The sequence below is a fragment of the Camelina sativa genome, chromosome 9 (assembly GCF_030686135.1).
Source record: "Camelina sativa cultivar CO46 ecotype springtype chromosome 9, ASM3068613v1".
Lineage (NCBI taxonomy): Eukaryota > Viridiplantae > Streptophyta > Magnoliopsida > Brassicales > Brassicaceae > Camelina > Camelina sativa.
Window position 1 is genome coordinate 5,607,634 of NC_141888.1, and position 25,462 is coordinate 5,633,095.

At 31.3% G+C, this 25,462-nt stretch overlaps 2 protein-coding genes across 2 annotated transcripts; both read left to right on the plus strand.

Moving 5' to 3' along the window:
* The first annotated feature begins 1,696 nt into the window (after positions 1–1,696).
* Positions 1,697–2,677, plus strand: LOC147937762 (uncharacterized). The gene has a single exon (XM_087463657.1). It carries the CDS (start codon positions 1,697–1,699, stop codon positions 2,675–2,677), a length of 981 nt encoding a protein of 326 aa, XP_087319783.1.
* Positions 2,678–8,550: 5,873 nt separating this feature from the next.
* On the plus strand, positions 8,551–10,263 carry LOC104710546 (uncharacterized). Its single transcript, XM_010427166.3, has one exon. The coding sequence runs from the start codon at positions 9,100–9,102 to the stop codon at positions 9,949–9,951; it is 852 nt and encodes a 283-aa protein (XP_010425468.1). The 5' UTR covers positions 8,551–9,099; the 3' UTR covers positions 9,952–10,263.
* Positions 10,264–25,462: the final 15,199 nt, after the last annotated feature.

Consider the following 25,462-nt stretch of genomic DNA (forward strand, 5'->3'; position numbering starts at 1 on the left):
CATCATCGCCGGCAACTCGATATGCGTCATGGCTGGCCGAAAACAGAGGTGGATGTGGATGCGTTACGAACGGAGTAAGAGCTAGCACGGCGGAGCTTAGGGACGGAGGAAGAGAGAGAATAAGTAGATAACCGGGATTAATTTCCCATTTGATATGGTTAACAGAAAACCAAAGAATTTTTGTATTTAAAATTAATAAATAATAAAATAACCAGGGTAAAATTGGAATTTTGATTTTGTTGAAAAATCATGGGTATGAAAATAACAACACTTATTATTTTGGGTTTTAAATGACACATTTTTATTATTTGATGTATTTTTATTCCAATAGAAAACTTTTGGGTATTAAACGTCCAAATAAAAATAACTTCAGGTTTTTTTTTGCATTTTTCCCAAAAAAGAAAGGACCAAAACAACAATAATAATAATTTTATAAAAGTGTTACAAAAGTCAAGACTTTACGTATGGAAGTGAAAATGGAGCCCAATTGTCATTATAACTCACAGTAATATTTGTCTCAATTTTTATCTATAAATACCAATGTATTCGTTCATATGAAATACACATTATTACGAATGCAAGAGAACGCATGTAAATTCCTTTCCTTCTCCTACTCTTCTCATTACATATATATAGATATATATTACAAAATTCATCATATATTTATTACTTAAATAAAACACGTTATCAGCACGATCACTCTGCCAAGTTCACGACCACTTTATCAAGATGATATTTATTATTACAGGAGCGCGGCTCTGCCGCCCCATGGCATTTTAATGCATAATGATTTATTTACTGCTTTGATTTATTTTTCTATTATGGATGACTTTAGTCACCATAATTTAATTATAGTTTTTATGGATGACTTTAATCACCATAACATATTTATTGCTTTTATTTATGATTTAATTTACTGCTTTAACTGTTTAACATGGATGATTAAAAGTCACCATATTTTATTTATTGTTCTAATTTATTACTTTAACATGGATGATTAAAAGTCACCATCTTTTATTTATTGTTCTAATTTATTGATTTAAACATGGATGATTTAAATCACCATAATTTACTTACTGTTTTTTTTATTGCTTTAATTTATCATGGATGATTTAATCACCATATAATTATCATTTTATTATTTTTATAAAAGGAGGCTTTGCCACCTAAATATATATACATATATATAATTTTATACTTTTAACTAATACATATTATTGTAGATCAATTATATGAAAATTTTCTTAGAAAATAATTTGATTTATTATTTTAAGTCTCAACGGTCATAAGTGAAAAAAATTAAATAAATTTTATTCTCACTTTTCAAACGGCTACTTAAACGGCTAATGAACAGTGAAATTAATCTATATATACACTCATTTTTACTCATCTATTTCACTCAAATTTTTCATCTTTTTCAAAAATCTTCCTAAGAAATTAATTAGTTTTACTAGGAAAAATGATTCATCCATTCTTAGTTTTTGTAATAGGTTTTATAATTGTTGCTATTTACGGTTTACTCTTTGGAGAGTTTTCTCCCGAAGAATTTTTGATGGTTCTTATTTTATTTTTTTATGTAATTGTGTTTCTTGTAATTGCGCTACTTATGCAAGCACCTCCTATGTTTTAAAATTAAAATAAATGAAATCTCTAATTATGTTTATGATTTTATTTTATAGAAAGAAAGAAAAACAAAATGGCAAACATCAAGAAGCTCCAATTCCCGGCCTTAGATATCATTGGAGCTAACTTCATATCTTGGACTACCAATGTCGAATTACATCTACAGTCTTATGGGTTAACTGAAACCATAAAAGATAATAATAAATCGACGGACCAAGAAAAGGCAAAATCGGTGATCTTTCTTAGAAGACACCTTGATGAAAATGTCATATATGATTATGCACACATGAGAGATCCCAAAGAGTTGTGGAAGTCCCTGAAGGATCGATTTGATCATCAAAGGGACATAACTCTCCCACTTGCTCGGGATGAATGGCAAAGTCTAAGATTCCAAGACTTTGACAAGGTGATGAATTACAATTCAGCCATGTTGGGAATTGTCGCTAAGCTAAGATATTGTGGTGAAACCATCACTGAATCTCAGATGCTTGAGAAAACGTACACCACGTTTCACAAGAATCACATCACTCTGAAGCAACAATATAGGTTGCGTGGATACACCAAATTCTCAGATTTGATTGTGGCGCTCTTAATAGCTGAAAAGAATAATGAGCTCCTCATCAAGAATCACATCTCTCGACCCACCGGATCAAAAGCATTTCCTGAGGTTAATGCATTGGATGTTAAAAATCCGGTGAGAGAAAATAGAGCTTTTCGAGGACGCGGTCGTCGAAACTATCGCGGACGCGGGAGAAGCTATAACCCTCAAAGCAGGAAGTCATACCAATGGATTCGCTCTGAACAGAGTCCGAAAGGAAAAGAAATCCAAGCAAATACCACCCAGAAATGTGAGAGTGCTTGTTTCAGATGTGGCACTAAGGGACATTGGTCTCAGGTATGCCGAACCCCTGCACATCTTTGTGCTCTGTACAAAGAATCCGCTAAGGGAAAAGGAAAGGAAGTGAACCTTGCAGAACATTCTGAGGGTACAACCCACCTTGAGGCTGCTGACTTCGCAAATGATCCTGATGAGGATGTCCTTGCAGAAAACTGAAATGCTTGTCTTATGAAACTCGAATTTCCGACAATTATGCCATAAATAAGTCGATGTTTGTTTGAAATTTCCCATATTTGTGTGCTTCTATTACCTATCTTGTATAATTATTGTGTGCTTTATGAATAAATTTGTTTTCAATTTCTATTAACCGATTATATTTATTTCACACAGAACCAAATGGATCACATTACAACTGGAACATTATCTAAGACAAATCATGGAGACATTTGCATACCAGATAGTGGAACAACGCACACTATTCTGAAACATAAAAAATATTTCTCCGATCTGAAATCAACAAAGGTTATTGTTAATACAATATCAGGTCCCACCGACTTAATTGAAAGGACTGGTAAAGCAAATTTTGCATTACCTAACGGGACCAAGTTTTCAATAAACAATGCATTATTTTCTCCAAATTCAAAGAGGAATTTGTTGAGTTTTAAAGACATATACCTTCAGGGATATGACACTCAGTCTGCAACTGAGAATGGAAAGAAGTTCATGTACATTACTTCTGAAAAATCGGGGAAAATACATGTATTGGAAAAATTACCAAGACTCCCGTCAGGTTTGCACCATACATACATAAATTCAATAGAATCACACCTTGTGATCAAAAGAAATCAAAATGATTTCACATTGTGGCATGATCGCCTTGGTCACCCAGGCACCACAATGATGCAAAAAATTATAGAGAGCTCACATGGACATTCACTGAAATCCCAAGAGATTTATCAGGGGAATAAAATGACATGTGTTGCATGTTCTCTAGGAAAACTGATTATAAGGCCATCGCCAACCAAAATCGATAAAGAATTACCAAAGTTTCTTATTTGTGGACCTATACACCCACCATGTGGACCATTCTATTATTTCATGGTAATGATAGACGCGTCTAGTAGATGGTCACATGTTTGTTTGTTATCATCTCGAAATATGGCATTTGCGAGATTTCTGACTCAGATAATCAAACTAAGAGCTCAGTTTCCTGATTATCCAATTAAAGGAGTTAGATTAGATAACGCTGGTGAATTCACGTCCCAAGCATTCAATGATTATTGTATGGTAACAGGGATCAATGTTGAACACCCTGTTGCCCATGTGCATACACAAAATGGATTGGCAGAATCTTTAATTAAACGTCTGCAATTAATTGCAAGACCATTGATCATGAGATCAAAACTACCAACCTCAATATGGGGACATGCTATTTTGCATGCTGAATCACTTATACGCATAAGGCCAAGTGCATATCATAATTATTCTCCACTACAATTAGCATTTGGTCGAGAACCAAATATTTCTCATCTAAAAATATTTGGTTGTGCGGTATATATACCGATTGCACCCCCACAACGTACTAAAATGGGACCACAGAGAAGGTTGGGAATATATGTTGGTTGTGACTCTCCGTCAATTATATGATACCTAGAACCTCAAACTGGTGACGTATTTACTGCACGTTTTGCAGATTGTCATTTTGATGAAAAAGAATTTCCGGTTCTAGGGGAGAAAATAAAAAGATGGAAAAGGATATCAAATGGTGTGTACCATCGCTGTTACACCTTGATCCTCCCACAAAGCAGTCAGAACTAGAAGTTCGACGAATTATGCATTTACAGAGTATAGCCAATCAACTACCTGATGCATTTGTAGATATCAAGACGGTAACTAAATCACATATACCAGCAGCAAATGCTCCTGCTAGAATTGAAATCGCACAAGAACATGGGAAAATTGATGAAACACATGAGTCTAAAATACGCTTAAAGCGTGGTAGACCAATTGGTGCGAAGGATAAAAATCCTAGAAAAAGAAAGGAAGTTGAAAAACATGACGCTCCCAAAATGACAGAAAATATTATGGAAAAAACGAATCATGATTCTTCCACCAATATAGAGCAACATGAATCTGAAGAAAATCATGAGATTTCTATCAACTATATTTATAGTGGAAAGATATGGAATCGAAAGAAAATGGATGATGTTTTTTCCTATCTTGTTTCAAAGGAAATAAATGAAGAAATCGAAGATCCATAACCAAGGTCAGTATATGAATGTCAAAAGAGACATGACTGGATAAAATGGAAAGATGCAATACAAGTCGAACTTGATTCTCTTAATAAAAGAAATGTATTCGGATCAATTGTGGCCACACCTAAGGGTGTAAAACCTGTTGGTTATAAATGGGTTTTCGTCCGAAAACGTAATGAAGAAAATGAGATAACAAGGTACAAAGCTCGTCTTGTGGCCCAAGGTTTTTCTCAAAGACCTGGGATTGATTACGAGGAAACATATTCTCCCGTTATGGATGCTATCACATTTAGATTTTTAATGAGTCTAGCAGCTGATAAAAATCTAGAGATGCGTCTCATGGATGTTGTAACGGCATATTTATATGGATCATTAGATAGTGATATCTATATGAAAATTCCTGATGGATTTAATATGCCTAAAACGTTAACTTCTAAACCAAAAGAATTATGTGCAATAAAATTACAAAGATCATTATATGGTTTAAAGCAATCTGGGCGTATGTGGTATAATCGTCTTAGTGAGCACTTAAGTAAAGAAGGATATGTGAATAATCCTCTATGCCCTTGTGTTTTTATCAAGAGAACAATATCCGGATTTGTAATTATCGCGGTCTATGTTGATGATCTAAATATCATTGGAACTCAAGAGGAAATACAGAAAGCAACAAACTATTTAAAAGGAGAGTTTGAGATGAAAGATCTCGGACAAACAAAGTTTTGTCTTGGTTTACAAATTGAACATTCTCATAAGGGAATATTTGTACACCAATCCACATACACTAAAAGAGTTTTAAAACGCTTTCATATGGATAAAGCAAATCCTCTCAGTACACCAATGGTCGTTAGATCACTTAATATTGAAAAGGATCCCTTCCGACCACATGAAAGAAATGAGGAGATACTTGGTCCTGAAGTACCGTATCTAAGTGCAATTGGAGCACTAATGTACCTTGCAAATTGCACTCGACCTGATATATCATTTGCAGTTAACCTTTTGGCAAGGTTCAGCTCATCTCCTACACAAAGACATTGGAATGGGATAAAACATGTCTTTCGTTATCTTCAAGGGACTATTGATTTAGGATTATTTTATCCTAAAGACTCAAAGGGTCAAATGGTGGGTTTTGCAGATGCAGGATATTTATCAGATCCACACAAAGCTCGATCACAAACTGGATATGTTTTTATTGTTGGGGGCACCGCCATATCTTGGCGTTCTCAAAAACAGAGTTTAGTAGCTACTTCCTCAAATCATGCTGAAATCATCGCACTCCATGAGGCAAGTAAAGAGTGTGTATGGCTTAGGTCAATAAGTCAACACATTATGTCAAGTTGTGGGATCAACGTAAATATAGAGCCAACTATCTTATATGAAGATAATGCTGCATGTGTTGCTCAGACTAAAGAAGGATATATCAAAAGCAATAGAACTAAACACATCCCTCCAAAGTACTTCTTATATACCCAAGAGCTTGAGAAGAATAAGGTACTTGAAATAAGATATGTTAGGTCTTCTGACAATGCAGCAGATCTTTTCACAAAGTCGTTACCTACTTCAATATTCAGAAAACATGTCCATAACATTGGGATGCGTCATCAACGGAACCTCTGAAGTGTTACACTAAGTCATTCGAGGGGGAGCAGGTGTGATTGTACTCTTTTACCTTACTATGGTTTTTCTCAACAAGTTTCCTAGAAAGGTTTTTAACGAGGCAGCGAAACACATCAAAAGGACAAATGACAATGGACTCCAAGGGGGAGTGTTACAAAAGTCAAGACTTTACGTATGGAAGTGAAAATGGAGCCCAATTGTCATTATAACTCACAGTAATATTTGTCTCAATTTTTATCTATAAATACCAATGTATTCGTTCATATGAAATACACATTATTACGAATGCAAGAGAACGCATGTAAATTCCTTTCCTTCTCCTACTCTTCTCATTACATATATATAGATATATATTACAAAATTCATCATATATTTATTACTTAAATAAAACAAAAAGAACTTTCTTCAGACCCTCCAATATAGTTTTTATTACGATAGACTCGAATATGTATAGAATATATTTACTTAGATATGACTCTATCATAAACTCTGTATGTATAAATAGCAAAGCTATGTGAATGAATACAACAACAACTTCAGAAAATATTTCATGGTATCAGAGCAGATTGTTCTTGTGACCTAATTTTTTTTCTTTCCTCACCGCCGCTGTTGTTTTTCTGGAACAACCGCCGCTGTTTAAAACTCTTTTACCTCATTTTTTTTACTCAAGCATCTTGTCTCTTGCCTTTGCTTCTACCATGTCAGAACAGCAAGCCGTTGCAGTCACAGATGTATCTAAAATATACTTTCTTAATGCATCTGATAACCCAAGTGCCTTGATCTCTTATGTCATCCTCACAGAAGACAATTATCCCGAATGGTCAACTGAGTTGAAGAACTCGCTTCAAGCAAAACAGAAACTCGGTTTCATCGATGGGACAATTCCTAAACCAGCTGCTGAACCTGAGTTGGGTATGTGGCTTGATGCAAACTGAATGATTGTTGACTGGATACGTACCTCTATTCCATGCACAAGCTAAATAATTATAAGCACTGATTGGTAACCACTTTACAAAGCTGTACAAATATACAATTGTAAAATTTACCAATCACAAAAGTTTATCAAAAGTTTTATTAAAAAATTTTCTCTCAACATTTTTGTACAGCTGTCATGTATAACAAATTTTTTATAAATTTGTACTATTCCGTAACAACTTAGAGTTCCAGCTTACAGTTTTTTTTACAGCTTTGTACACATTACCAATTAGATTCATAATTTACAATTTTGTTATGTCAGCAACTATGGGTCATTTTCACTAATACAATTAAACCACTATAAATTAAGAAAATCAAAATAATAATATATGATATTTATATAGTTATTACTTATTAATTTATCGAATATTAATATATAGAGGTTATAGTGAATTTTCATATTTGTTTTCTCACCCATATTTGTCTTTTTCTTTTTTTTTCTTTTTGTATCTCAGCGTAGTATATGTTAATAAGTATGTAAGCATATAATATATGTATATATTTTCAAATGAAGGGTGAGTCATGACATAACAGCTTTTTCAAGTGAGGAATGGAAGACACATAGTGCAATATGATTGGTTGAAGATTGCGAGGACCAATCAGAGCCTTCAAGTAAGGTAGAACAGCATATTGTGTTTTTACAAAGGACCCACGCATTCATATAATATACAAATCTCAGATAAGAAAAGAAAAGAAAAATGGGGAATAATACAACCAAAATTATTGGATGCCTTGGATCACCATATCATACCATACCATTTAATTTATCATATGGCCCTATGTGTATGCATCTATGTGGGTTAAAGTTAAAGATATATTCACATCGCTCCTATTCAACAACGTGTGTGTCTCTGCGTCTATAGTGGCCCGTCATAATTTAATACTATTATGTGTTGGACCATACATTTTGCTAATCAAACAACAAAAATATTAAACTTCAAGCTAAGTGACCAGAATTTAGACTCTCAATGGTTATACAATAGTATTAATTGGCCATTGTGTTATAATCCAGATCAAATATTCATTTTTGTATGCCATATATGTGCAACGTAACAAAAAGATACAAGTAATGCTTTTGTTCTTTAAATGAGACCTTGAATATATTTTATATTTTCAGCTTGTGAAGATAATTGAAACGATTTTTCTTTTCACACGTACGCATATGATTTTTGTTAATGTTTGGTCGATCGTAGCACTTTTATAAGCTATATATATATAGACTAATGCAACAAACATATATATAATGGATGTGGCTATATAAAATCCTTCAATATATTCTTGAACAGATCTCACATGTATGCGGACGCACTTTAAAGTCGTATAAAGAGAGTTGAGTCGTACAAACATATATATATAGATGTGGCGTTACATCGTATGATACGTATATCTTCTAACTGTAACATTAATAATGGATTACAAGAGAGTTAACAGTTCGTATATCAGAGAGAACTTTAACAAGATGAAACCTGAGCGTTGTTTTGAATCTTTTATCAAATTACAAATTAGACAGATTTTTTTTTTTTGTTACGCTTATCTTAATCTGCCAAAAAAAAAAAGAAAAAAAATTAATATGGTGCAAAAAGATGACATAGGACTTAGGAGATGAACAGAAACCATCCAATAATATAACTGTATCTTACGCTAACCCTAAAGCCACGTGGCGAATTACCATTCCTCCTCATTTGCCCCGAATGATAATCTTTTCGGCTCACCGGAGAGAGACAGACACAAAGACTATAGAGAGAGAGAGAAAGAAAAGAGTGAGAGTGTTTTTGTGAAGAGAGAGAAAGATAAATGGATCAAGATGAGTGGTTGGGAACGCTAAGATACGCCGGTAAGGCGCAAGATAAAGTTTCCGTTGACGCTCTCATGCTCCGGTACCGTCCGATCGCTCCTAAGCCAACGAGTGGTCAGCCATGTGGCGTGGGAGATAACAATAACAGTGGCTCGTACGGTATGAGCAAACGAACCAAACGTAAGTACGTTAGGGTTTCGAAGAATAATAAAAGCACGTGTCGAGGGAAGAGCAGATCTGACTTGTCTGATGATCGGGAACAAGCCGGGGTCGTGACGTTGCAACTCTTGCCCGAAAAATCAGATCTTTCCAGTGAATACTCGCCGTTGGAACAGGATAGTCTCGATCCGACGGTGAAAACGATAATCGGAGATGAGACACAAGAAACCAACACGTGGGGTACGTTTAACGGCAGCGTCACGGCGGAGGTAGAGACTTGGGTGACGGTGGAGTCCGTCACAGGGTTTTCTGATGGTAGTTTGAGTTCCCATGCGGTGGGGTTTACGGACGTTGAGATCGTTGATAATCTTGGTAAAGACACGTGTCCAGCGTTCGTATCAGATGCTTCGAACCGTGTTGTGTGGGTCAACGAGGCTTACCGGAGGAATGTTTCCGGTGAGGATTCATCCTCGTCGTTGTTGTCGTCGGATGTTGTGGTGCGGTTAGAGGCGGAGGAGGCGACGGCGGCGATGTATTGTAACTACCGAGCTTTCACGTGTAGGGTGAGGATGCAATACACGTGGCAGCAAACAAAATATACCAAAACGGTGCCGTGTGATGTGTGGAAAATGGAGTTTGGTGGCTTCGCATGGAGGCTAGACACAACAGCTGCTCTGACTCTATGGCTTTGATGGTGATTGCTGCCTGAAAGAAAGAGGGTACGTAATAAGCTATGTGATTTTAGAGTGTGACTAATCACAAACTTTATATAATCACTTCAAGCAACGTTGTTTAATAGGCTGCTATAAGATGAGTAAGAAGGAAACAAATGAGGTTAATGTTGGAACAAGTGTGAAGAAGCTAAGAAAGCTTAAATATATAGAACATACCGTAATAATGTCATGTATTTATTGGCAACAAAAAGATGCCATTGTATGGTTTCGTACCAATCTTGGCTTCTTTATTTATTTTTTAGATCGATAAATCTGCCAAAACATATTACAGATCTGTGTTTAAGATATTATCCGTAATTTCATAATTATCATAGATTTTAACTGATAGTCAAATATATCAAAAATGTATTTAAATCAAAGAATTTAAAGCATGTAATTAACAAATTATATCATGAGCTAAAGAATATTATGAATGTAGAGATCTGATATATATATATACATACATATCTTGATTGAGAGACAAAAACACATGAACTACATGGGGACCCTATTCAGTGTCATACCAAGTATTAAATTTCTTCACTAAGCTTTTGTATTCCCACATTAATTATACACGTACAAACACACTTATGTATAACTTGTTACATATATACATAATATATATATATATATATATATATCAATTTAGATGTAAGCAAACTAAGCACATCATGATCTATATATATGTGTACTTGGCTCTTCGCTATTGGAAGACTCGCCACATACATTCCCCTATCTTTTTATGATAGGTATATATATATATTCACGTCTTTGCTTCTTAAATCTTTTAATATCTGTTTCGTAATTTGTACAAATTTAGTATCATCACGACCTTCTTGCAGCTATACTTAGTAATATTCAATCACACATTTCCATCATTTATGTAACCAACAAAGGTGGCTAGCCTATTTGAAAAACGTTATAAGTTTTATATATACACAAAGTACAGCATCTGGTTTTCATTTTTTCTTCTAGACTGAAAGTCTAAATTTCATTTATATGTATTGCTAGCTAATTCATATATGATTTTTCATTTATTTCTTAATGGAAGAATTCGGAACGTTAACATTATTTGGTTGAATCGTTCTGATTATGTATACAAAATATATGTGTATATCAGTATATATTATACCCGTAATACGATATATGTGCCAAATTTACGCATGTTCAGACGTGCTTGAACGGAATCTTAACTATATATAATGATCATTTGTTATAACCGGTGAATAAAGCAATGTCTTCGTGGGCTCTGCTTATTTCTGCATGTGGAGAAGCCTCATTGGTTGAGAAAAAGGTTGACAAATAAAGAAAGAAAAAGCCAAAAGTTTTCTCATGAGGAAGGGGAGAATAAATAAAGTTGTAACACTCACACAGATCAATCATATACGTGGCAGTTGATAAGAGAACAACAGCAACCAATCAAGGTCTCCACATTTCTTACCTTCGATTTCCTTTCCGACAAGCTGATGTCATCACTATCTAGGATCCGTTTGATTGGTTCGGCTCCGGTCGTTCACGTGTCTTAGCGAGCTTAAAATCTGGCCGTACGTTCGATGTCAAGTCTTTTGGTGTGCTCTCACTAGTCCAAATAGTCATTCTGAGTGCGATGGAATTTTGGTAGCAGAGGAAACTATTGAGAGCCTTTCACGTGTCTGTTGTTCTGTGATCTGAGACCACTCAATTTTATTTTCTTCTTCCTTACCAATAAATTCAAGTTTTAGTCCTCCTCTTGATGCCGCGGTATTTTGAAGTCTTTAACTTTGAATTATGTTTTTATAGTTTTATACTAGTAAACTTTTGGCTTTAAATACCGGATAAATTACCATATAAAGTTTTCAAAGTGTGTAAGATTTGAACTTATGGCGTATTTATAGTTAAATAATTGACATATACTATAATAGTTTAATTTTCATATTTTTGGAATTTTTCTTTGCTATTTTAATTTTATGTTCAATGCTCCTTCGAATAAATAAGTCGATAGATTATTTAATTGTATAGTCATCTGTGAAATATTTGTTGTCAATTAGTTATATAAAAGGTAAATTTGTTTCTGGTAAATGATAGAACTGGAAGAAAATATTGAATGATATATATAATAGACTATGAAAAAAAAATATAAGTGTATAGATTTATCGTCTGTGGTTTTTTAATTCTCACATACCCCTCTGTCTCTTCAAAATTGATGTTTTGTAATAATTTTTGTCTTACAAAAATTGATGTTTTATCATTTTTAGTTAATTAATAATAAATCTTTGTTAACTTCAATAAGTGATCATTAAAAAAATTTAAAAAACTAAACAGGTTGTTGGTTTATAAATATATAATACTTTTTTGTTGTAACACAATAATATTATAATTAAAATTAATAATCATTATTTCTTAATCTGTGTGAAATTCCTTCAACATCAATTTTTGAGGGACAGAAAGAGTATTTAGCATTATTAATAAATGGCTTAATTTACAATTTTCCTGGTAATTTTATCCCTTTGCAGTATTTGAACTTTCAAGTAAAACCATTACACACTTTCAACTTTGACGAAATATAAATAAGCTATAGCCTATAGTTATACACTATAGAGTACGGCAGATTTAAAATACAGCATACATTAACCAATAAACTAAACCGAATGATAGCATCTCTATCGGTTAGAGTATAGACGAATCTATAGAATATTGATTTAGATAATTTAAGATATTGGTCGATAAAATACCATTTGTGTGGTTGAAGTAGGGTTCCATTGGCCTTAAGAGGTTCCACGTGTACTGTCGCTTTCGCTAGTGGTATATTAGATGGAAGGCTTTCATTGGTACAGCACTTGGTTGGACCAAAATCTCGACGTTCCTATCGCTAGATACGCTAATTTGCGGAGAAATGTTTTAAGTTTTTGAAGTCTTTTTACGATTCAGCTTTAGCATTATTTTATTTTTCTATAATTGTGGCATGGCATCTATCTATATATATAAAGTGCAGTTTCTCCACTTCTGGTGGTGCCACCTCAACATACCTCTCTTTTTAATAAGTTTATATTTTTGAAATAAACCCATATTTTTTACATTATCCACTAAGTAATTACTATTTATTTCTATCACATTTTTGTAAAAGCCCAATTCATTTTCCTAATTTTGCGACATTATCCACTAAGCCATGTTTTTTTAGCCGGCGGAATAAAACCCCTTTCCACGATACTCCACAGCGCTGTCGTCCGTTGTGGACCTGAAGCGTCCCTGCCCTTCTCATTCTTTCATCCCTGTTCACCTAATGGTTATCTTTAAAATAAATGTTTTCCACTCCTCCACACCCTTCGCTGTCTTCCCTCTCTTCCATCTCCATTGTAACGTTTTTCTCTATTACTGTAATTCATCCTGTTCAATGCTCGCTTTTTCAATTCAAGACCCACTACTCTATCTTTAATTCGGGTAAGTCCTATATAATATCTTCTCCTCCAATTTCATTCTTCATATATTTTTCTTCATCTCTTTATTTAATTTCTCCTCAATAACATGGATTGCCCTGTCGTTTCATTAAAAAACCTCAAAGCTGGGCGCCTTCACCAACAGATCATCGGAAGAATGCTTCGTCACTGGCCTGATCGCAATGTCAAAAAAGGAGGCCAATTCATGGGCGTTGACTTCGTACTCATTGATGAGAAGGTTGTTTCCATCTTAACTAGACTTTTCATTTATTCGTTTTTTACAACTCTATCTAATTTGAAGTTTTTCTCTAAAGTTGTGTCATCCAAGGGTCGATCAATGTGACCCACCTTTCAAAATTTGAAAACTCGCTACATGATGGGGAAATATATATTGTGTCCGACTTTGAAGTCACAAGAAGCAACTCCCGTTTTAAGCTAACAGATTCCCCCTTTTCAATACGCTTCACACCAACCACTAGCAACACTTCACAAATCAATTACCAAAGACAAAGAAGCAAAGAGATGAACACACCTTTAATAAACTAAAGAGATTCAGAAATACGAATGCCACAATCAGATAACCGTAACACTAAATTATATGAAAAAGAAAACCGAGCCAACAAAAAAACAACTCGGACTTTATAAAATTGCAGCAAGATAAACAAGAAAATTAATTTTTCCCAAAACACAACTCACATCGAATCGAAAAAAACACTCAGAGGCCAAACGGAAAAAAAAAAATTACAACTAAAAACACAAAAACAACTCACAACTTAATTAGAAAATCTAAGGAAGCCATCACATTTTCATATAAACAAATTTGCAACCCAATTCACATTTACCTTTAATGAAATCAACAGGGGGATAACCAAATATCCCCCTCAGATGCGAAGCGAGCGGAAATCAACCAAATACACAAACCCCAAAAAAAATGAATATTCAAGAGAAAACAATTACGAAAGGGATGACTGAAAAAATGATTACGAGCATCAAATAAATAAGTTCAATACTCTAGATTGCAAACATTTCTCTTCTCCTATCCGTTCACGAGGACATAATAATGATAAATTAATCACAACTAACAACTACAGCCAAACAACAACTTCAACTACACAATGTTAACTTCTAATTATAATATTTTTAGAAGCATTAAAACATACAAGATGATCTCAATTTTTAAAAAATAAACAGCGAACTAAATTATACTTACTGCAAAACCTATTTTCATAAAAAATATTCAACAAGACAACATAAGCAACCAAAATTAAATACAAAAACAAACGTAAAGATGAATTTACGTAACCAAAAAAATAATATACACAACAAAATCCAGAATACACCTTAATCTAACTACCGCGCGTAGCGCGGATCAATTGCTAGTATTGTATATGGTCGCTATAGTTTACTTATAACCAGTCCGGCTCAAACTTTTGGTTGATTCGGTGCTATCATGAGAAAAGGACCCTAAATATAACCTCAAAAAAATTACAATTTTTAGTTCTGTTCAAAAAACTTCTAACATCGACTATAAAGAAAACCAGAAGACAAAAAAAAAAACAGGGGATGTTCATCCATCATAATAGATAATCATTGCATAACTTTTCAAGTAAACAAGGCCTTCCTTTATACATGATCTGCAGCAAAATAGTCAATCAACCTTTCAACTTCTAGTTCTTCCAAGAAGTTGTTATCGATCGCCATTAAAGCTAGTCCATTCAATATGTATTGTGACATAGATGTTCTTAAATATGATTTCAACAAAGCTTCAATGTTGAGAAACTCCGTTCTGCAGAAGCAACTGTAATTGAAACAGTTAGCAAAATTCTCAATGCAATTGTAGTATAAGGAAAACTATCAAACTGAACAAGAAAATTCAAAATTTCACATGCTCCCATATTTCCATTTGGTAAAAGTTCCACAAGAAACTTTAACTCAAGAAAAAGTTCATCTCCATTTATATCTACCAAATCTCTATTTTTCAGACTATTCTAAACAACTACAATGATACTTTAAACTCACATCATCACACATTTTCAATTTAGTAGAATCAAAAAGGAACCCACATATATTTTCATATAAGCGGTATTGTTCAAACCTCTTATCAAGTGAACAAATAGCATGATCTACAATATACAAAAAGTATTCTATCCTAAATGTTTCTTCTACCGATAAAATAGTTTCATTACCACTAACTTCATCATACTGTTTTTTACTACGAATCACTCGTCTTTGAATAAATGTAGGTTCAATACCAATTTCAATAGCAATTTCCTTTGATTTTGTCATAGCATCAACAAAACCAGTTTCTCTATAATTTTTTAAATAAGAAATCAACCCATTTACCTCAGTCATTGCAACATCAATTTGCATATGACTGTAATTTTTTGCTAACCATATTCACCACATGCAATATATCAAACCAAATGATAGTAGATAATACAAATTCAAAACTACTAAGTTCATTCATTGCTAGAGATTTAGCTTCACTTTGAATCATTGAATCATTATCATTTTCAGCTACTTCAAATAAAGCTTCTCTTATATCAAAAATTTGAAATCTAATGGCTTTAATACTTTCAACACGACTTTCTCATCGTGTCGTTGACAATTGCTTAAGTGTTAAACTTTTCACATTTTGTTTCAAAATTTTCCACCTCTTTATAGAATTAGCAAAGTATTGGGCTTACAAAATGAAAATTTTTTTGGGCCTTTGGACCCAGTGCTGCTGCACCGCTCGGACAGTCCAGAGCCGGGGCTGCTTATAACGAGAGATGAAATATTTAACAGCTATAGCATATAACGAAGATTGTGATCAGTTGAATGATAATTATGATATGACTTGTATGAAGAATATAATCATTTGAAAATATCGAAACGATCAATAAACTGTTAATGGTGACTAAAACTATATACAATGATTCAAAAGTTAAACATATACTTGTTTTTCTTCACATTTCACATTATCTTTTTTTTTCCACCTAATTATTCAATATCATTTTAATTTTATTTTTTTACAATAACTTTATTTAATATATATTATTATAGCATAAAGAAACAAACACACATTATTAACGTAGAAAAATACCTAACCTAATCACACTTGACAATAGTTAATTTCCAAGTAGATCATGGCTCAACTTCTCTAACAGCTTTTTGCTCCTATCATCGAGATGTTCTTTTTCGCTTGATCTTTTTACCTTTAGTTTTTTCTTCACTAGGTAATTAGTCCACCCAATGTGTGGTTGTATGCATAATAGTTTTGATTATATTTCTTAAATTTTCTTAAACTAAAATATTGCTCTTTTCTATTTTTTTCCACAAATTGTTCTTTTCTATTAACATTAACATAATCCAAGAAATATATTTTTCTACTAATGTATGAATCTCAAAAAAATTATAGCAATTTCTCAAAAATAACACTCCTGTCAACATTTTTTGGTATGATTATTTATTATACAAAATTTAAAATATATTAAACTTTTCTATAAATCAAAAATTAACAAATACTACAAAAAATTATTACAAATTGATAAGCTATATTAATATAAATAATACTATAGAAATTTAAACATTTTCCTAATATGAGTGTATATATGTTTATCATGTTTTATAGAGGTTAAATATTGATTTAAAGAGTTTTTCTTAATGACATTGTAAAGATAAGACTGTAGTATAGTAAAATTGAATCAAATAAAATATTATCAAAAAACTTAGTAACGATGTATAAAATTATTGTGTATAAAATATTTCTCATTTCAAAGTATAAAGCAATATAAATATATATATATATATATATATCTATATATTAAAATAATTAAAATGATTAAAAATATTAAAATTAACCAAAAACATTTTCTTTTGAAAGATAAATATATTAGTTGGAGGAATGAATGTAAATTTATTGGGTAGGAGTTACATTTAAGTTAAATGGAGTTAAATGCATTTAAAAGTGAGTTAATTATAAATAAATATTTTAATTTATTTTTGACTTAAAAGAAAATGAATACCAAGTGGCTCAATCAAAATTTAAACTTACATTTTTTTTATTGTTTTGGTGATATAAATTCAACACTCACGCATAATATTCCAAATTGAAAATATTACTTTTGAAGTGACAAACTAAATTAGTTTTCTTATAAAATTATATGAACTTCGATCTAATAATTTTTAAAACCCCAAGGATAACTTCAATTTTTTTTTTTTTTAAATCATCAGTTTAATTTATAGTGCTGAATTTCATACTAATGAATTTATCTTTAGAGGATTTAGTTAAATGGTATTTTTAAAATTATATTATTTTCTATATTTCACTTCCAGTTAAACATGATTTCTTCTTGGAATCATTTTTTCATTTTGCTTAATCAAAAAGACAATTTTTTTTTTTTAATTAAGTTCTCTTGTTTTCAAAAACCTCAAATCTTAAATAATATAAATATTATATTGGTTTTTACATATTTATCTGTTGGATCACAAAACAAAATAGACTTTATGAATAGAGTTTATAGACTTTACAAAATTAAAAAGACTTTAAAATTGATAATATTATATTGATCATTATAAATTATTAAAAATGATACATGAATATGTGAGATAACCAGACTACATAATAGAGAATTAAAGATGGATCTTTTCAACCCCATGACCTTATTGTGTGGTGAATATTGTAAGAGTATGAAAAATAATGACTTATAAGATGCTAATCTACAATAGACAATAGACAATGAAAATAAACCTTTTAAAACAGAAAATAAAAAACAATATAAGATATACACATCATACAAACGCTAAAACTAAAATTTAGAATTAAGCTTTTACAATGATATTTAATTTAAATTTTAGACCCATACAACAACAATAACAAAAAAAAACACAATAAAAATTGAGATATAGTGGAAGAGGCTTAGAGACTAAGAAAATAAGAGAATGTGTATTTATATGAAAAGAAGTGACGAGAAATTACATTTAGAAAAATGAGAGTTATAATTCTAATTTATTACTTGTGTTAATACAATTGAGTGGAGAAATATATTTAAGAGAATATTATCAGATCTGCCATACACAGTAACAAACATTATCACCAATGCCACTTTTTCCTTTCTCTTTTCCGCCTGCCATACATCTATTGTCAAATAACCTTTATACCCTTCATTTTTCTTAAATCCAAAATTATTATTAATTTTTTCTTTGTTTCTTAGACATAAACGATCAACTCTCTCTCTTCTCATAACTCTCGATTTTTCTCTTTCTACCAGACTTTTCATCTTCTTCTTTTTCAATATGAAATTGTTATCTGAATCTCTCACTTTTTTAAGTTCTCCTGCATGCAATGATGGATTTCATCATGCAGCAATTCTACTATGGTCGAATCCTCCGACTGCTTCACCTCCGTCTGTCGTGGCCGGAAAAACATTTGAGACGAGTTCTAGAGTTGAGACCTCCGTCTGATTCGCTTGCCTCCTCCGTAGCAGGCTAAAACCACTAGGTCTAGTTCCAAAGTTCTTATATCCGACAATAGGTAAGCAAAATTGTAGGTCTGCAGATTTGGTGGACCAGATCCAGTCGGCCAGGTTTTTGTCCATCCATATTATGTCTTTCGTTCTCTTTGAGTGGACTATATATGTTTGGTCATGCGTTTTGTGTCCATTGATAACAATAAAACTTGTCCACACTGCAGGTCTGCAAATCCGGTGTCCGGTGGACCAGATCCAGCCGACCCGGTTTTTGTCCACCACTATCAAATTTGTCTATACTACATGATCCGGTGTCTGGTGGACTAGATCCAGCCTACCAGGTTTTTGTCCACCACTATCATGTCCATTTTTCTCTTGAGTTGGACCATATCCGTTTGGTCATGTGTTTTGTGTCTATTGCTAACAAAAAACGTGTCCACACTGCAGGTCTGCAAATCCAGTGGACCACATCCAACAGCCAAAATTTTTGTCCACCACTATTATGTCCTTCATCTCTTGAGTAGACCACACTCAAGGTTTGGTCTGACGATTTGTGTCCACTGCTAACAAAAAAAAATGTCCACACTACTACAACTTGTATATTGAAAGAGAAATGTGTTTCATATGACATAAATAAAAGTAGAACAACAAAGGCCAATTTAAGTATTAAGTTATGGATTATAAATACAGGACATCAAATTGTGGACCAAAAATTTAGATGATAAAGAGAATTATGTCTACAGCCAATGTTGTCTACCGCAGAAACTGTAAGATCTTATACCAAACAATTAATAGATAGTTTTTTCTCATTTTTTATTATAGGGGTAAATTTGTCTTTTTATTTATGTCACAAAGATGAAAAATGGCAGTTCTCACAAGAAAAACTATAAACTGGTATTTCTAACAACTTTTTTTTTTAAATGGCATTTTTGGCCAAATTCCCTATATTTAATGCATAATTTATATGATTTCAGTATTATATTAGAATGTGAGTTAAATGTCAAGATTAAATGTTTTTTTTTTTTTAATTTATGGTGTAATATAACTTTTTTTTATCTAAAATAGACAATGAAGATAAACCTTTTAAAACAGAAAATAAAAACAATGTAAGATATACACATCATACAAACTTTAAAATTAAAATTTAGAATTAAGCTTTAACAATGATATTTAATTTGACTTTTTAGAGCCATACAACAACAATAACAAAAAAAACACAAAAAACACAAAAAACACAAAAGAAAATGAGATATAGTGGAAGAGGACGAGAGAATGAAAGAATGAGAGACTAAGAAAATAAGAGAATAAGTATTATAGGAAAAGAAGTGATGCATAATTTATATGATTTCAGTTTTATATTAGAATGTGAGTTAAATGTCAAGATTAAATGTTTTTTAATTTATGGTTTAGTATAACTTTTTAATCTAAAACAGACAATGAAGATAAACCTTTTAAAACAGAAAATAAAAACAATGTAAGATATACACATCATACAAACTTTAAAATTAAAATTTAGAATTAAGCTTTAACAATGATATTTAATTTGACTTTTTAGAGCCATACAACAACAATAACAAAAAAAACACAAAAAACACAAAAAACACAAAAAACACAAAAAACACAAAAAAACACAAAAAACACAAAAAAAATTGAGATATAGTGGAAGAGGATGAGAGAATGAAAGAATGAGAGACTAAGAAAATAAGAGAATGAGTATTATAGGAAAAGAAGTGATGCATAATTTATATGATTTCAGTTTTATATTAGAATGTGAGTAAATGTCAAGATTAAATGTTTTTTAATTTATGGTTTAGTATAACTTTTTAATCTAAAATAGACAATGAAGATAAACCTTTTAAAACAGAAAATAAAAACAATGTAAGATATACACATCATACAAACTTTAAAATTAAAATTTAGAATTAAGCTTTAACAATGATATTTAATTTTACTTTTTAGAGCCATACAACAATAATAACAAAAAAACACAAAAACACAAAAAACACAAAAAAATTGAGATATAGTGGAAGAGGACGAGAGAATGAAAGAATGAGAGACTAAGAAAATAAGAGAATGAGTATTATAGGAAAAGAAGTGATGCATAATTTATATGATTTCAGTTTTATATTAGAATGTGAGTTAAATGTCAAGATTAAATGTTTTTTAATTTATGGTTTAGTATAACTTTTTAATCTAAAACAGACAATGAAGATAAACCTTTTAAAACAGAAAATAAAAACAATGTAAGATATACACATCATACAAACTTTAAAATTAAAATTTAGAATTAAGCTTTAACAATGATATTTAATTTGACTTTTTAGAGCCATACAACAACAATAACAAAAAAAACACAAAAAACACAAAAAAAATTGAGATATAGTGGAAGAGGATGAGAGAATGAAAGAATGAGAGACTAAGAAAATAAGAGAATGGGTATTATAGGAAAATAAGTGATGCATAATTTATATGATTTCAGTTTTATATTAGAATGTGAGTAAATGTCAAGATTAAATGTTTTTTAATTTATGGTTAAGTATAACTTTTTAATCTAAAATAGACAATGAAGATAAACCTTTTAAAACAGAAAATAAAAACAATGTAAGATATACACATCATACAAACTTTAAAATTAAAATTTAGAATTAAGCTTTTACAATGATATTTAATTTGACTTTTTAGAGCCATACAACAACAATAACAAAAAAAACACAAAAAACACAAAAAAAATTGAGATATAGTGGAAGAGGATGAGAGAATGAAAGAATGAGAGACTAAGAAAATAAGAGAATGGGTATTATAGGAAAATAAGTGATGCATAATTTATATGATTTCAGTTTTATATTAGAATGTGAGTAAATGTCAAGATCAAATGTTTTTTAATTTATGGTTAAGTATAACTTTTTAATCTAAAATAGACAATGAAGATAAACCTTTTAAAACAGAAAATAAAAACAATGTAAGATATACACATCATACAAACTTTAAAATTAAAATTTAGAATTAAGCTTTAACAATGATATTTAATTTGACTTTTTAGAGCCATACAACAACAATAACAAAAAAAACACAAAAAACACAAAAAACACAAAAGAAAATGAGATATAGTGGAAGAGGACGAGAGAATGAAAGAATGAGAGACTAAGAAAATAAGAGAATAAGTATTATAGGAAAAGATGTGATGCATAATTTATATGATTTCAGTTTTATATTAGAATGTGAGTTAAATGTCAAGATTAAATGTTTTTTAATTTATGGTTTAGTATAACTTTTTAATCTAAAACAGACAATGAAGATAAACCTTTTAAAACAGAAAATAAAAACAATGTAAGATATACACATCATACAAACTTTAAAATTAAAATTTAGAATTAAGCTTTAACAATGATATTTAATTTGACTTTTTAGAGCCATACAACAACAATAACAAAAAAAACACAAAAAACACAAAAAAACACAAAAAACACAAAAAACACAAAAAAACACAAAAAACACAAAAAAAATTGAGATATAGTGGAAGAGGATGAGAGAATGAAAGAATGAGAGACTAAGAAAATAAGAGAATGAGTATTATAGGAAAAGAAGTGATGCATAATTTATATGATTTCAGTTTTATATTAGAATGTGAGTAAATGTCAAGATTAAATGTTTTTTAATTTATGGTTTAGTATAACTTTTTAATCTAAAATAGACAATGAAGATAAACCTTTTAAAACAGAAAATAAAAACAATGTAAGATATACACATCATACAAACTTTAAAATTAAAATTTAGAATTAAGCTTTAACAATGATATTTAATTTTACTTTTTAGAGCCATACAACAATAATAACAAAAAAAACACAAAAACACAAAAAACACAAAAAAATTGAGATATAGTGGAAGAGGACGAGAGAATGAAAGAATGAGAGACTAAGAAAATAAGAGAATGAGTATTATAGGAAAAGAAGTGATGCATAATTTATATGATTTCAGTTTTATATTAGAATGAGAGTTAAATGTCAAGATTAAATGTTTTTTAATTTATGGTTTAGTATAACTTTTTAATCTAAAACAGACAATGAAGATAAACCTTTTAAAACAGAAAATAAAAACAATGTAAGATATACACATCATACAAACTTTAAAATTAAAATTTAGAATTAAGCTTTAACAATGATATTTAATTTGACTTTTTAGAGCCATACAACAACAATAACAAAAAAAACACAAAAAACACAAAAAAAATTGAGATATAGTGGAAGAGGATGAGAGAATGAAAGAATGAGAGACTAAGAAAATAAGAGAATGGGTATTATAGGAAAATAAGTGATGCATAATTTATATGATTTCAGTTTTATATTAGAATGTGAGTAAATGTCAAGATTAAATGTTTTTTAATTTATGGTTAAGTATAACTTTTTAATCTAAAATAGACAATGAAGATAAACCTTTTAAAACAGAAAATAAAAACAATGTAAGATATACACATCATACAAACTTTAAAATTAAAATTTAGAATTAAGCTTTTACAATGATATTTAATTTGACTTTTTAGAGCCATACAACAACAATAACAAAAAAACACAAAAAACACAAAAAAAAAAAAAAAAAAAAATTGAGATATAGTGGAAGAAGATGAGAGAATGAAAGAATGAGAGACTAAGAAAATAAGAAAATGAGTATTTATAGGAAAAGAAGTGATGAGAAATTACATTTAGAAAAATGAGAGTTACAATTCTAATTTATTACTTGTTTGAATACAATTCAATGGAGAAAGTCAATGCATAATTTATATGATTTCAGTTTTAAAATATGAGTTAAATGTCAAAATTAAATATTTTTAATTTATGGTTTAATATTATTTTTTTTGTTAAAGTCATTGCCAAGTGTACTAATAAGTAGAGAGTGAAACTTTACTTTTATATATATGATTAATGATTTGTCTCATCTTGCCGATGGTTATTTTGTCCAGTCATTCTAGCTTTTACTTCTTAAATTGTGTGAATTCATCCTACTCTTGGTTGATCCCTTCCAAAACTGCATCACTTTTGTAGTATATTTTCACAAATGAGAATACTTGAGCTTTTGAATCTTCTCAAAAAGACTCAAATATATTTCCATCTCCTCTCTTTTACGTCTAATATCGTTTTTCTTTCTTCTCTTAGGAAAGACGAGACCTTATTCAAAGATGATGAATGATTTGGAAAAGTTAATGTCTTATCCAAAACTCTGCTATAGGTACAACTTATATCAATCATCTCCTTGCTTTAATGAACGTGTGTGTTTTCCAAATACATTCAGTGTTTGATGATGAGAGTTGCGTTTTCAAAAACCAAAAGCCCATATGTGTAATTATAATATGGCGAAGATTATGGGTGAGACAATTTCGTAATCTAGAGAAGAACCAATGATTGATGACATTGGCGGTCCTAAAGGTGGCCCGACAACAACGATCATAACCGTTGCGTCTAGTTAAACGCAGTTCATTAATGTTTTACATACACCGAAGTAACCAAACTAATAAGTAATAATTAAAGAGAAGAAAAACCGATGGCCCCAAATCAAAACCAAATCCACCATTATCAGATCGTTTATGGACAGATATATCAAGTTGGCGTTATTTATAATAAAATCAAAACGGGCCTAGCCCATCCAGTTGTTTTTAGACCAGACGAGTTCCTCACTAATTTGCTTCGTGTCAAATTCTGAAAAAATACTGTTAATTGTTCCCATCATATTAATCTCCACAAAAAGATGCAGAAACCCTGTACAACGAGCGTCTCACATCTCCAAATGCAGATATAACTTCCAACCCAGTGACCAGTCTCTCATAGCAACCATTTGATGGACCTTGCGAACATTGCTTCCTCCTATAAAACTATAAATTTTGTAAAAATCTCACGTTCAGTAAACGGAATAGTAGATGGTCTGGCTAAAAATGCTAGGATAAGGAAGTCAGATTTTGTAATCTCATGCAACATTGTATGTTGACAGTTATATTGAATACAAAGTCTTGTGGCCGACAAACAAAAAAAAATCTCCACAAAATTTCTCGGATTAATAATTTAATATTAAAACACTCTGCAAACAGCCGGCTGCAAATACCTTAAGTGGCCACCACAGAAAAATTTAACATTGGCTTATGCGGCCTCCAAGAACCACTCTTGCTGTCTTCGGGCTAGTGGGCTAGTTAGGGCCCACTGGGCTTTGAATACCTGAATTATAAAAAAAAATATTAAAACACTATGGTCCTCCGAACAAGAAAATCAATAAAACGGCACACACATCAGAAGAATACGTGTCGTTTTACGTTTCAAACTCCATCTCCATGTCGTATTTCATTTAGCTAGTGAACTCACTCACCACACCAGTACGTCTTCTAGAAATATAACCAGTCAAACAAAACTACCAATAATAATAAAAAGTCAATGATCACTGTCCAAATAACGTCACACGTTAATTTTCCCACCTGTTAAAAAATATTGCCACGTAGGACACGTAAAGGAAACGCACGTTAAGTAAAGTCGTTAAATCCGCGCAGACAAGATCACATTAACCGTTAGATATGGATCTGGCGGCGAGTCCTTCAATCAATATGAACCGTCCGATCAGAAAATTAGAGGTAGGCTTTTGTCGGTGAACTAT

Excerpts from the sequence above, each read along its gene's own strand:
- LOC104710546 (XM_010427166.3), top strand. The coding sequence starts at position 9,100 with ATGGATCAAGATGAGTGGTTGGGAACGCTAAGATACGCCGGTAAGGCG.
- LOC147937762 (XM_087463657.1), top strand. The coding sequence starts at position 1,697 with ATGGCAAACATCAAGAAGCTCCAATTCCCGGCCTTAGATATCATTGGA.